The sequence below is a fragment of the Lepus europaeus genome, chromosome 13 (assembly GCF_033115175.1).
Source record: "Lepus europaeus isolate LE1 chromosome 13, mLepTim1.pri, whole genome shotgun sequence".
Taxonomy (NCBI): Eukaryota; Metazoa; Chordata; class Mammalia; order Lagomorpha; family Leporidae; genus Lepus; species Lepus europaeus.
In genome coordinates this window covers 87511640-87526593 of record NC_084839.1, presented here as the reverse complement: position 1 = coordinate 87526593, position 14954 = coordinate 87511640, and the positions used below count along the sequence as shown (strand labels likewise).

Here is a 14954-nt window from a genome sequence, read left to right as displayed (position 1 = left end):
GGCCCCAAATTGTGTATGTGTGTGTGTGTGTGTGTTCTATTAGTATGATTGATAGCTTAGAAGGTTTTCTTTTAGCTTGATAACCTTATTATTGGTAAACTTTTGTAAATATTTAGGATTGCTGTTACATTTGGGGAAACCTCCCAGAGTGTGAATTGGCAGGAAGCTGGAGTTGGAAGAGGAGCCGGGGCTTGAACCAGGTACCAATATGGGATGTGAGTATCCTAAGGGGGAAGTTTCATTGCTGCATTGAATGCTCGCCCCACAAAACACATAGGAGTTCTGAATAACATCAGGTGATTCTCATCAAAGACAAGAATTATAATGTACTTAAAAAATTACTTATTACATTATCAAGGAGATTCGTGACATATATTCCACCTTGATGAGAACTGCTTACAATTTTACACATCTGGTGGCTGGGAGAATTTCCCAGAGTGGCTTCTGACTGCATCACAGGTGAGAAGAAGCTGATGGTGGTACCCACACCAGGCACATAAGGCCAAGTTCACATCACGACTCAATCTCAGGGCCTACGCCTTTGAGTCATGACAACACCACCAGCGGGTGAGCCATCACGAAGGCTGGTAGGAATAACCCCAGAAGCTGTTTCTATACTGGGATGGCTAGCAACAAGGCTGTTATTATCCTGTTACATTTTAACCATCCAAATAACGTTGTAGTGCACCACCCCATTGCTCTAGGTGTTAAGTTGGAAACAGTCAGACAACATTAATGTACAACCCAACCCCTGGGGTCTTGTCAAATGCAGATTCTGGGATCAAGCCTTCAGCCCAGCAGTTAAGACACCCATGTCCCACGGCAGAGTACTGGGTTCAGTTCATGACCATGACTGGTGACTCCAGCTTCCTGCTAACGTGCACTCTGGGAGGCAACAGGTGATGGTTCAAGTACCTGGGTCCCTGCACCCGTGTGGGAGACCAGATAGAGTTCCCAGCTCCTGGCATTTGAGAATGAATCAGTGGGTGGGAGCTTCTCTCTTTCTCTTTCTCTCTCTCTCATTCCCCCTGTCATTCAAATAAATAAATGCATTGATTAATATAGTAATTAATTTTAAAATGCACATTCAGTAAGTCTGAGGCGGGCCTAAGATTCTGCATTTCTCTATCATTATCCCAAGTCATGCTGATGCTGTGGGTAAAGGGACCTCATCCTGAGTAGTGACCAGGTGGGTTCTACGGGCATTTTCCAAAATTAATTTAGAAATACTATGGATCAAAATGCTGTCTTTGCATTACATAAACTCAGGATTTACTTTCTACAAAGTTTGGCAGCAGACTACTGCTGTCTGTTTTGCGTGAGATTTCTTTTTATCAATTATGGAAAAAGGTCCCACTAGAGAGAAGAGGAGGGCTCTACACGGAGGACAAGCACGAATGGCAAGTGCTGCCAGAGACCCGCCTCCACTGCTCCCTCTTTCATCTCCCCCTCTCCAGAGCTCCGTGCAGAGGTTAACCATGCTTCGAAGGAAGCTTCTTTTAGTCCAGGAGAAAATTCTCACGACACCGGTCTGGGGAATCATTGTTTGGATGTGAACACAAAAGCACAGGCAATGAAAACACAAATAGAAAAAATGGAATTGAACTAAAAAGCTTCTGCACAGCCCAAGAAACAGCCAGAGGGAAGAGACAACCTACAGAATGGGCGAAACTCTTTGCAAACCCTAAGTTGATATGGTATTCCTATTTGAGCTACATAAGGAATTCAATTCAAGAGTAAACAAACTCAATTTAAAATGCGCAAAGGGGCCGGCGCCGTGGCTTAACAGGCTAATCCTCCGCCTTGCGGCGCCGGCACACCAGGTTCTAGTCCCGGCTGGGGCGCCGGATTCTATCCCGGTTGCCCCTCTTCCAGGCCAGCTCTCTGCTATGGCCCGGGAAGGCAGTGGAGGATGGCCCAAGTGCTTGGGCCCTGCACCCGCATGGGAGACCAGGAGAAGCACCTGGCTCCTGGCTTCAGATCAGCAAGATGCGCCAGCCGCAGCGGCCATTGGAGGGTGAACCAACGGCAAAAAGGAAGACCTTTCTCTCTGTCTCTCTCTCAGTATCCACTCTGCTTGTCAAAAAAAAAATTAAAAAATTAAAAATAATAATAATAAAATAAAATGTGCAAAGGATCTGGATAGACATTCAACAAAAGAAGGAAGCTTCATTCTGCTCATGTCTAGAGTTGACAGTGCCTGGAGGATTCTAGCACATCAGCCTTGTGCATCATTGTCACCTTGCTCTCATCTACAAAGTAGAGCCTGCCAGTCCCTCTCAGTTCCAGCTGCCATGTTTTTCAGTCACCTGTTTCCAATCCCTGTTGGTGAGCCGAGAGTTCTGTTCTCAGGGGTCTCAGATCTTTAACTTTGCTTTGCTATTTGCTGTTTTTATGGGAGGATTTGGAGAGATACAAAAATGAAACAAAAAAATCTACATTGCCTCTGGTACCATCTTTCTAGATTCTCAAAAGTATTCATGAAGTTTCTATCATAAAAGTAATACATAGGGGCTAGTGCTGTGGTGTTAAGCCACTGCCTGCAGTGTCAACATCCCTATGGGCACTGATTCAAGTCCTGGCTGCTCTATTTCCAATCCAGCTCCCTGATAATGGCCTGGGAAAGCAGCTGAAGATGGCCCAAGTGCTTGGGCCTCTGCACACACATGGGAGACTGGGATGAAGCTCCTGGTTCCTGGCTTTGGCTCAGCCTAGCCCTGGCCACTGTGACATCTGGGGAGTAAACCAGCGGATGGAAGATCTCTCTCTGCCTCTGCCTCTCCCTCTCTGTAGTTCCACCTTTCAAATAAATAAATCTTTTTAAAAATACATATTTTTAAAGATTTTTTTATTTGTTTTATTTGAGAGACAGAGTTACAGACAGAAAGAAAGGCCTTCCATCTGCTGGTTCGCTCCCCAAATGGCCGCATCAGTAAGAGTTGGGGCAATTGGAAGCCAGGAGCCAGGAGCTTCATCTGAGTCTCCCACATGGGTGCAGGGGCCCAAGCACTTGGGACACCTTCCACTGCCTTTCTAGGCTACAGCAGAGAGCTGGATTGGAAATGGAGCAGCTGGGATCCACTGCTCCATTGGGATGCCAATGCTGTAGGTGGAGGCTTAGCCTACTACACCACAGTGCTGCACCCCGCCCCCCAAATACATATTCCTTAGAGAAACCAAAAAGTCACAAAAAGAGAGCAAAAAAAATAAAGAGTACTTAGAGATTTAGAAACTATAATTTTTCAGTCTTTTCTCTATGTACGTAACATTTCAAAATTAGAATATTATATATGCTTTTCCACTTAGAAATACATAAGTAAGTCTTTCTGAAGTACCAACAATTATTTTAAAAATAATTTTTGTTATTATAATTCTATGCTGAATATATAATAACTCCTTGTTCACATCATTGCATTTTTAAAATATTTACTTATTTGAGAGGTGGACAGAGTGGGATGGGCTGCAACAGCCAGGGCTTGGCCAGGCTAAAGCCAGGAATCAGGAGCTCCGTCTGGATCTCCCACATGAGTGGCAAACTAGTACTTGCGTATGGAATGCCAGTGTCACAAGTGGTGGCTTAACCCACTGAGCCACAATGGTGGCCCTTCCATGAGTGTTTTGGGAATCCTTAAATGTGAATTGTCTCACCTGCTTCTGGCTGGTGTCTCCTCACACTACCCTAGATATACATCCTGGGACTGAATCTTCCCTTAGGACAAAACTCAAGCAAGAGTCATATTTCTTAATCCAGGCCTTTATTTTTTCCTGTGCAAACAAAAATGCAGGTATAATGAATAGTTAAGGCTTTTCAAAGAGATGCATTTTGAAGGAACATTGCTAGTTACATTTTGCTGATGATACGCATCTGAATCTATAACTTTTAACAGATCTTTTAATCCATCCAAAATATTAACTAGTCAATGGCCCACACTATCAACAAGAAGAGACCCATAGAAACGCAAAATACATGATGGCAAACGCGGCACCTTTTGCGGGAGCTACAGCAGGGCTCAGTCATCACATAGCATACACAGTGTAACATCAGACCTTGGGGCCTTCAGCTTGTCGAAGTCCAGTAGGGAATTTGTTTCATGAGAAAAAAGAAGAATGAGGAGTGGGGCAGGGAGAGCAGGCGAGGAAAGACAGCAGGCAGAGAGAGAGAGAAAGATAAAAAGAGAAAGGGAGTGTGGGAACTTCTCATCTGTGCCTAATTTTCAACATGTACCTAAGTAGAGGATGGAACAAGATCATAGTTTGCAACCATAATACCCAGGCTTATACCTCTATTATACAATTTTAATGGAATCCTATTGACTGGATTAAAACACAGCTGCTTTCTGCATGCTGCAAGTGTTCACCTAGCTAAGAGCTTTGCCTTGGGATGAAATTCCAAGGGAGCCTAGGGCTTCTTCTACAGGGGTGAAGGGACGTTGGCAAAGACCTGGCGTCCAGGCATCTTCTGAGAAATGGCCCCAGCTGTGGCTGACGTGGGCCTCAGACACCATTCGAGCCTCCGACTTCAGAGGCTCTGTCCGGACACAGCTCTCCACCTGGAGCGAGGCCTGGCGCACCTCGGGGCCCTGACCCAAGCCGGAGGGTAGACGGTGTCCTTGTGCCCCTTTGGCAAGAGGGAAGGAGCAGGTGCCTCTTCCCCTAACGCTCTTCTAGGAAGCAGATTCTGGCTCCAAGGGGGCAGAATGGCAGGGGCTCCAGGTCCGCTTCACAGACGTGGAGGGACCTCAGAGGGCAATCTCTGAGGGCCTGGGCTTCCGGGCCAGAACACACCAGGAGAAACTGGACTCGGAGATACAAGGGAACTTTCGAATGTCCATGGAAACGTGGAATTAAAGGGAAGTTTATTTTGATGCAAAAAAACCGGTGGAGTCCATGCATACTGGTACGCCCCCAAACTGTCACCTGTGAGGTTGAATTTGAGTTGCTACATTGTACTTCCTGCTTCCTACTATAGCTCCACAGTCAAATGTTAGGAAAATGATGTTGGGGAGGGAGAAGGTGACTAAATAATCTTTTATTTATAAGAAAATTGGGTTTCAAAAGCCTAAACTCACTCCTGGTGAATTCCATAAAAAATAACTGGAGTCCTGCCTGCCTACTTGCATAGACTGGGACTGGGGATACTCCACAGCCCACAGAGCCCTGCCTCAGGCAGTGTTACCCGGCACCCCGCAACAGCCCGGCCTTTCACTAGGGCTAGGAAACTGAGGCTCTGCCTTATGGCCACACTGAGAAGGGTGAGTAGAAGGTACTGGAATGTACTGGAATGTACCCCTGGCCATGGCCTGTGCTGTGCAGCTGCAGCCAGAGTGTCACACCAGCTGGGATGAGAAGCAGGACACAGACATCATGATCCTGTGTGTGTGTACAGTGTGTGTGTGCATGTGTTAAGATTTATTTATGTATTTGAAAGGCAGAGACAGAGAAAGAGCGAGAAAGAAAGAGATATCTTTTTCCATCTGCAGGTTCACACCCCAAGCGGCCACACCAACCAAGGCTGAAGCCAGGAACTGCATCTGGGTCTCCCGTGCGATGGTGCCTTGGGTCATCTTCCACCGCCTTCTCAGGTGCGTTAGGAGGGAGCTGGAGGGGAGGCGGAGCAGCACTCGTACATCGGTCGCCAGGTCACAAGTGGCGGCTTAACCCGCTGTGCCGCAACGCTGGCCCTCACTGTGCTTTGTCCTCTGTGTCTGCATCCCCAGGAGCCTCCGCGTCACACAGATGGCCGCCGCCGCGGGTCTTCACCTGCCTCTCCAGCTGGCTCAGACGCTGCTTCACCTTCATCTGGGCGGCGTTGTACTCAGCCAGCAGCCGTGCAAACCTGGTCTGCAGGGTGTCCAGGGAGGACTCCAGGTGCTCCACCTTCTCCTCGATGTCCTTGGGGTCCGCCCCGGCCTTGGCCACGTCCTCGTCGATCAGGTTGTCTTTCATCAGGATCTGCCGCCCCTTCTCCTCCAGGGCCTTCTTGGCCTCGGGGTACTCGGTGAGGGCCTCCATGAGGTCATCCTTGGAGAGGCAGAACAGGTCGGAGTAGCCGATGCTCCTGATGTTGGCCGTCCTGCGGTTCCCGGACTTGCTCCCCTTGATGTTCAGAATGCTGATCTCCCCAAAGTAGCTGCCGTCACTGAGAACCACGAACTGGGTGACGCCGTCGTCGGCCACCACAGCCAGCTTGCCCTCCTTGATGATGTACATCTCCTTCCCAATGTCCCCCTTCTTGCAGATGTAGTCGCCGGGGCTGAACACGGTGGGCCGCAGCTTCAGCACCAGCTCCACCAGCAGCCCCGCCTCGCAGTCCTGGAAGATGCGCACCTTCCTCAGGGTGTCCAGGTGCACGTTGATGGCGATCTCGGCCTTCAGCTTGTCTGGGAGGTTCTTGAGCACCTCCTTCTCATCCACCGTCTTCCTGTTGGCCCACAGGTAGTCAAACCACCGGATCACGCGCGTCTCCAAGTCCTTGGTCACCTTGCGGAACTGCATGTACTGTTTGATGGAGTCGATCTTGGCCTGGAACTCTGCCCGTGAGGCATTCATGTTGGAGATCATGGAGCCCACGTTGCCCACAATGGTGGCGAAAATCAGCACTCCCACCAGGAAGTCGACGACCACAAAGAGATACTCCTCGTCCTTCACAGGGGGTGGGGTCTCCCCGATGGTGGTCAGGGTCAGGGTGGACCAGTAGAGGCTGTAAATGTACTTCCTGGAGAGACGCCCGTACTCTGGCTTGGAGATGTTTGGGTAGACCCAGGAGTCTGTCCCGAAACCTATGAACTTGGAGATGGCAAAGTAGATGCACGCATTCCAATGGATGATGATAAGGATATACAAGACCAGGTTCCCAATCCTGAACATGTTGGGGTAGTTGGTCCTCGTCTCTGTGCGGTCAAAGAACTCAAAGAGCCGGGAGATTTTCAGAAGGCGATTGAACCTCAGTTCTGGGTAGTTCATGCCCAGTTTTAGGTAAGCCAGGTCTGTGGGCACCAGAGACAGCACATCCAGCTTGAAGTGCCAGGTCTTCGTGTAGTGTTTCCACAGCCTGTCGGCATCGCCGACCATCAAGCCTTGCTCGAGGAAGCCTAGGGAAGAAGGTGCAGGTCCCATGGGCATCAGAGAGATTACACTTTTGGTCAGAAAAAGATATTTTGTATCAAGCATACGAGGGGACTGCAAAAAAATTCTGTGCAAAATGGAATTAAAAGGTAAGTTTATTTGGGTGCAAACATTTTTCAAAAGTCATGCACAGGTTTTGCAAAATGCATTTTTCACAAACTTTTTGGATAATACAAGAGTAACAAGTCCCTTCAAAAGACTTACTATTATTATCGGCAAGGCACTCAAATTTCCTATTCTATGATTCTCAAATTGATTCATTAAAAACAACGCAGATCCATTGGAGAGCTTTAAATATGGATTAGGTATTAGATGGTAGCAAGGAATGATTAAAATATAAAAGAGAAATGAAATTGAAGACATCCATATATTTTTGAAGACCATCTATTAAAGTTAGAGATGCATGCTAAGGGTTTAGTGCCTGGGATTTGTTTTCAAATATTCCAGGCAGGAGGACAGACAGAACAAGATGAGCAAAGTGTTGGTGATGATTGAAGATGGGTGAGGGTCAGGGGGTGTTCATGATATTATTTTTGCTGCTTTTGTGTGTGTTTGAAAATTTTTTTATTTTAATTTTTTAAAAATACGGGTCATGGCTTGAATTGATACCAGCAGTCACTAGTGGAGCAAAGACCCACCTTCTTGAAACGCTGTGCTCTTATTCTAGGTGACATGACTGTCACCCAAGGAGCTTCCAAAATCTCCCAAGTCAGGCACCCACCCCTGAAGCATCAGACTGGTCTCGAGATGGGCTGGCCATTCTGACTCGTGAAGTCAACCCAGGGCTATGGCCTGCATTCTTTCTTTCTTTTTATTTTATTTTTTTACATTTTCAAGCGTGCATAGAAGTTGAGAGGAGAATGTAATGAGTGCTTTTTGGTGAGCATCAGAATCTTGGGGAGCGCTCTGAGAAACACTAAGAGATGGGCCCTACCCAGAATGCCAGCCCAAGGCCTGAGGCCCAGCTAACGAGCCCCACGTGCTGCTGTTGCCGGCCCAGGGCTGCGCTCGGAGGCCACACCACAGGGGGACTGCCCCCCTGCTAAAATGGAAAATCAAGTCTGTTGTCACACATAAGGGACACCACATCCTATTTCGTGTGCCACTCTTTTGTTATGAAGTCATCCCTTTTTATCCATAGGGGTTCCAGGACCCTTCAGATACCAAATTCTCTGGGTGCTCCAGACCCTTATATAGAATAGCATCGTCAGGACCAGCATTGTGGGGCAGTAGTTTAAGCCGTTGCCTGGGATGCTGGCATTCCATATTGGAATGCTGATTCGAGTCCTGGCTACTCTGCTTCCAATCCAGCTCCCAGCTAATACACCTGAGAAAGCAGCAGAGGATTGTCCAAGCGCTTGGGCTCCTGCCACCATCATGGGAGACCTGGACAGAATTCCTGGCTTCTGGCTTTGGCCTGGTCCAGCCTTGGCTGTTACAACCATTGGGGTGTGAACCAGCAGATGCAGGTGCTCTCTCTCTCTCTTTTTCTTTCTCTTCCTCCCTCTTTTGTTCACTCTCCTCATTAAATAAAAATAAAATAAATCTTTTTAAAAAATAAATAAAATGGCATTGAAGTATTTGGATATAAACTATGCATTCCTCCCATACACTTTAAATCACCTTTATCATCGTCAATACAATGCAAATAATTGCTATAATATTTAGAGAATGACAAGAAAAAAGAGTCTGCGCATGTTTAGTGCAGCTGGCATTTTTCTGATTTTCAAGATGCGGTTAGTCGAATCTGTAGATGTGGAACCTGCAGATAGGGAGTACTGACTGTACATATCTCCATGAGCCTTGACAGTCCTCACTGTCACTTTAAAATGTCTTTGTTCAATCCTGGCAATTTTTTCCCTTGGGGTCTTTCCATGGCCACCAGGGGTCTATGCCTCCCTACCTCTCCCCAGCTTCCAGATGCTTCTGTTTGCTGAGGACAGCACCCATGCATGAATGGGCGGGGAGTCCATATCAGAGTTAGAGTATCTTGTCCCACTGAAGCCTGGCTGAGCCCTGGGACAGGTGGCCCAATGGCTCTTGTGTCCAAGAGCTAAGGTGACCTCGGCCGAGTGGCAGACTGCCTGGACAGGCTAGGTCACTCATGCAAGCTTCCAGCCATATATTCAAGGTCTCCTAAGTTGTGACACAAGGCCATAGTGTGGAAGTAGATGGGGACCTCTCTGGCATCGCTGGGAGACTGCAGACTTGGGTAAAGTCACTCAGTGTCTCTGGCTAAGATAGCGATAACCACGCCCGCGCGTCTTGGATCACGCAGCACGGAGAAAGCCAGATGTGCCGGGAACGCTTGCTCCACCGTGAGGCTCTGCTGAGAGCTCCACGCTGAGCTCTGCCGCTGTGACCTGGTGGTTCTTACGTGGACAGCTATGGCATGGTTTTGAGTTGCAAAACCTTAGAAGAGGGGCAGGCATCTGGCTTAGAAGTTAAGGCACCTGCATCCTGTATCAGAGTAGCTGGGTTGGAGCCCCAGCTGTAGCTCCTAACTCTGCACTGGCAGACCCTAGGAGGTAGCAGAAATACTAAGAGCTGGGGCCTCCCCAAGAATCCGAGCCCCAAGGCCAGAGGTCCAACTAACAAGCCCCAGGCGCTGCTGTTGCCGGGCTACACTTGGAGGCCACACTGAAGGTTCAATAGTCAGATTCCAGCCACCTCTGAGGCAGACCTGGATGGAGTGCCTGGCTCTGGCTTTGGCTTGGGCCATCCCTGGCCATGGTGGGCATCTGTGGAGGGAATCAGTGGCTAGAAGATTCTCTCTCCCTCTCTGTGTGTGTGTCTATGGACATCCTTCTGTACATTTTAACTTAAAAAATTCTTGGAAGAGAAAAGCAGGACTCATGGGTGTGTGTCACGGGTGTACAGCTAGGAGCCTAAGGTGTGGGTGGGCTTCTGGACGTACCCAAGGTCACACAGCAAAGCCCAGGGCCCAGGTGTTCTGATCCCTGTTCAAAGTCCTGTCTGTGAGTCCAGTCTAGAGGGCCGTGAGGTGGCATCACCCACCCTTGCGTGGAAGGATCCCCAGACCTGTCTGGCTTCTCACGGCCAAGGCTAGGTAATGTCCAATCTACGATTCCAGATCCTTCCAAACACTCCTGCCCTCCCCATGGCCTCTTTCCTAAAGGTCCGTGGCCTGGCCCAGAGAAGTGTCTGGGTAGACACACTCACCTGTCCGGGCTCGCACCAGTATGTCCAAGCCATACAGGACATCCGCCGAGTAGTCCAGGACAAGCCACAGGATCAGGTAGTCAGACTGAAGTTCATCGAAACAGGCCCTAAACCAGGCAGATGTGAGATGTGAGACGTGAGACAGACAGCGTGGAGCAGGGACAGAGCCTGTGAGGCACCGGCCCTGTGCTGCTGGCACTGGCTCCTGTCATGCAGTCACAGCGCGGCCTGCTGTGTCCCTACCCCAGCGAGAGCACCTCAGGCCCCTGAGGGGCAGGCCCAGGCTCTGAGCAGCTTCTCTGTCCCATGGTCACAAGAAGAGCTGGGTTGACCCCCAAGAGTGGGTGCTGCGGCTGCTCCAGGGCGACCAGACACCCTAGCAGTAGTCGCCACCTTTTTTAGGTAGAGTCATGTCAAGGGGCTAAAGATCTGCCCTTTCTGGGGTCGGATTCCTACAGAAACATGAACTTTCTGGGAGAAAAACGATTGAGTGAACCAGTCGATATTTTCTACCTTCTAGACCTTTATGCTTGCTCTTTCTCACACAGACAGAACCCCCAAGCTCTGCTTCTAGCCTCAAGAGAGCAGCAGCCAGCCCCAGGAGCGCCCCAGTCCCCACTGCAGCTTGCCAGCAACCCGACATCTCCGGGCCACCTGCAGAACAGCAGCTCATGCCCGCATCCCCAGAGCCCCACACACTCTGTACATCTTCATCCTGCCTGCTCACCCAGGAAATGCCTTCCTTCTCCTTTCTACCTGTCCCGCAAACCCTCAGAGGAGCAGGGGTCATCCTTTGTCACCCCAAAAGCATCTGCTGACACTGAGACAGCTACAGGTCTCCTCTGCACCTGTCACGCCACTGGACCAGGAATATCCCAAACACAGCGCCCAGCCTCTCAAAGCAGCGGCTCTCTGTTGTGCGGGCTTGCGCAGGAAAACCGCAAAGCCTCCTTCTCCTCTCACAAGTCCCAGCATCCTCATCCCGTGTGGGGCTCAGGAAGGCTGGAAGGCACCGCCCCTTCCCGACTTGTATCTCAGAAGCTCCCCAAGCTGCTCGGCTTCCCCTCAGCAGAGCAGCCACCTGCTTCTGAGCACCTGCCCTGCAAAGGAGCTTAGGGATGCACGCCCGCCCGCTCACCTGCCCGCACACCACATGCCCTCAGGAGAGGAGCAGCCGAGCCTGCCTTGCTGTCCTGCAGGCCTGCTAGGAATGGCTGGCTCCCCAGCCCCTGGGAGCCCCGGGAAGAGTGGCAGCTCGGACCCTCACCGCACCCTGCAGCCTGCTGCAGGCTTTCTCAGAAGTGTGCCACATCGTTCGTCCCGCAGCCTGGTCAGGCAGCATGCCCAGGAATGCTCCAAAGGCCCCCTGGAGAGCACAGCTCCCGCTGGTACCCAGCCCGGCAGGCATGCCCAGGAAATCCCCAACCCCCTGCCTCCCCCTAGGGCAGCAGCATCTTGCTCGGGCACTCGCAGCTTGCAGGTTTCCTAGGAGAGGTCAAAACCCTCCTCCTGCTTATCAGAACAGTAGCGGTTCCCCCCAGGCTCCAGTCTGCAGCTCACTTAGGAAGGTTCTGGAGTGGCTGCCGCCTCCAGACAGGCAGCAGGCTCCTGTGCACCTTGGAAGTAGCTGCCTGTCTAGCAGCTTCTCCAAAGCTCACGTCTATTCTCAAAGGAGGAGCAGCGGACCCGGCCCCAAACCACAGCTTACACCCAAGACCAGTGTCCTCTCGCCATGCCCCCCCCCCCCCGCCCCGCCCCGCACGTGTTCAGAAAGATTGCTCTGCCCCTCGGCAGAGCAGCAGCCTGTCCCTGTGGCCCCAGCACAACTCGCTGGAGGAAGCCTCAGAGTGCCAGACCCCACTGTCAATGTCAAGTTCAGTTCCCTGCCATTATCTCACTAGCTCTCTTCTTTGGGAATCGCCTGATTTTCTAGGTGGGGAAAGTGAGGCACAAGAGCTCTATGGTGGCCGTGAGGGGACCAGAACCGGCACGCGGAGCTCTGTCTTCCAGGCCTGGCTGCCCCGCCCTCCTCGTTACCTGCACACCAGCAGACACCAGTTATAGAAGACGGGCAGGGCGATGGCGGTCAGCCAGCGGTAGTACACGTTGCTCGAGGGGTCCACCACGAGGGTACGTTTCTTCTTTCTGCAAAGACAGACACGCACACACGGTGCAGCGTGATGAAGCCATTAGCTCTGGAAGGGTTTTGAGATCTGGATTCGCTAAGAGACGTGAGGGCCACTTCAGGCGGAAGCTCCAGAAGCCGCTGCCCATGACAGAGGCCTTCCTGTCTCAGGGATGACATGGGATGTCCCTGCACGAGATAGCCTGGGAGTGAGAGAAGACTCAGGAGGTCCATAGGTGCCCCCCGACCCAGCTCAGCTCCCCCAGGAAGTCAGAGCAGACTACTAAATCATGGTGATGATAATCCCATGAGTTCTGTGCAAGACCTGTGACCTTCAGGGTGCTGGGAATACCAGGGCTGCCACAGCAAGGCCACTGACAGCTGCTGGGGGAGTTCAGAGACCATCTGGGGAAGCTGCATGAAAATGCTGATGCCCAGGTTCACCCACAAACCCCTCTAGGATGGGGTCCAGGTAGCGCATATTTCAACAGTGCCTGGGAGGTTCCAAGGCGGCTCTTCTCTGGCTTGAACTGGGGAACCCTTACCATTTGTGCTGTAACGAGGTTACTGACTTCATTATTATTGTTGGATATGCAGGCATGCCAAAAATTTTATGGGAAAATGGAATTAAAAGATCATGTACTGGGCCCGGCGCTGTGGCGTCACGGGTAAAGCTACCACCTGCAGTGCCAGCATCCCATATGGGCACTGGTTCGAGTCCCAGCTGCTCCACCTCCCGTCCAGCTCTCTGCTATGGCCTGGGAGAGCAGTGGAAGAGTTTCAGGGAAACATTTGGGCCCCTGTACCCACATGGGAGACCTGGAAAAAGCTCCTGGCTCCCGGCTTTGGATCGGCCCAGCGCAGGCTGTTGCTGCCATCTGGGGAGTGAATCAGTGGATGGAGGACCTCTCTTTTTCTCTCTGCCTCTGCCTCTCTGTAACTCTGCCTTTCAAATAAATTAATTAATTAAAAAAAAAAAAGATCAGGTGCTGGGGCAGGAGATTGGCCTCATAGTTAAGCTGCTGGGTGGACACTTGCATCAGATTGGAATCCCGGCTTTGTCCAGCTTCCTGCTAATGAACACCCTAGGAGGCAGCAGGTGATGGCTCAAGTGCTTGGTTTCCCTGCTACCCTCACGGGAGACCTGGATTGAGTTCCCAGCTCTGGGCATCTGGGGAATGAACAGCAGAAAGGAGTCCTTTGTATCTCTGCCTTTCAAGAAATTTTTGCAAAAGATAATATACATTTCCATGAGCTTTTTGAAGACCCTGTGTGTTGTTCCTGAAGCATGAGATAAACTGCCACATTGAAGCACACCTTGAGAAATTCGTGGTCCAGTCCAATAATCTACAGTTTTGGACATATTTGCATGAGCTCCTCAGAAGTCACAAAGGGCCTGGGACCAGAGACGAATTTAGGGTAACTGTTAATGAACCGAAATCCACACTGAGGTAGAAAAGTCAGCTGGAATTTTGGAAGTCATCTGTCAGGCTTTGTGTTCTGGAGGAGAGTGTAGCCTGCACATTGTTCTCAAAACCTGTCTATAACATGGGATGTGGGTATCTCACCCATTAGGCTAAGTGCCCACTCCTCATATTCTTCTGTCCCTTCAAGTCCAAGTGGACAATGTCTCTGCTGGTGTAACATTTTCTAGGATTCCATGAGTTATGCCTATAATGGGGGCTCCCCTCAATTAGACTAAAGGCTCATCCACAGATCTAAGAAACCTCTTTATTTTTGACTTCTGCTGAGGTGGCCAGGAGGAGTCGTGTCACACCTTAATCTCCAAAGATGGTGTTTTGTGTGACTGAATATTCAGAACTTTCCATCTCCCGAAGGTGATAGCCAAAAGGTGTCCAGCCACACTCTTGGCTCTTTCTCTAAGGAACAAGTTTCTAACAGGGAATCTCTTAAACTTAGTATCTTTTGTCCTATAAGTAGGCCAAGATTTCCCTAAATCATGGCATCCGGGCTCCTTTTTGTCGAACATTCACTCCCTCAACGTATTGGTCTCCTCTTGCCTTTAATTACATGCACTACGAAGAAACCAGGCTGCACCTTCAACACTTTGCTCAGAAATCTCCTCAGCTAAATATTCAAGTTCATTGCCTACAAGTTCTGCTTCCCACTTACCTGCTGGGCACAGTTCCATTAAGCTAAGAATCCCCTTCCCTCCGGCTCCTAATCGTCTTCTCAGTTCTACCTGGATCTTCACCAGCTGCATCCGTAAAGTCCAGAGTTCTGCCATTAATCTCTTTATGACCATTTAGGTGAGTTCACTTTTCTCTGTAATACACCTTATTTCTCCTGAGCCCTTACAGATAGTCTTTCACATCCATATTTCTAACAGCCTTTTTTTTTTTTTTTTTAAGATTTATTTATTTGAGGGCCGGCGCCGTGGCTTAACAGGCTAATCCTCTACCTTGCGGCGCCGGCGCACCGGGTTCTAGTCCCGGATGGGGCGCCGGATTCTGTCCCGGTTGCCCCTCTTCCAGGCCAGCTCTCTGCTATGGCCCGGGAA

General features: G+C 50.2%; 1 protein-coding gene across 1 annotated transcript in view; it reads right to left on the bottom strand.

Moving 5' to 3' along the window:
- Positions 1-5682: 5682 nt before the first annotated feature.
- The window catches only part of CNGA3 (cyclic nucleotide gated channel subunit alpha 3), a 28351-nt gene continuing 19079 nt past the window's right edge, over positions 5683-14954 (bottom strand). The window contains exons 6-8 of the mRNA XM_062208882.1: positions 12346-12453; positions 10309-10415; positions 5683-7091 (exon numbers count right to left, since the gene is read on the bottom strand). Of these exons, the coding sequence (XP_062064866.1) occupies positions 5683-7091; positions 10309-10415; positions 12346-12453 (1624 nt within the window). The remainder of the gene's footprint in view (positions 7092-10308; positions 10416-12345; positions 12454-14954) is intronic.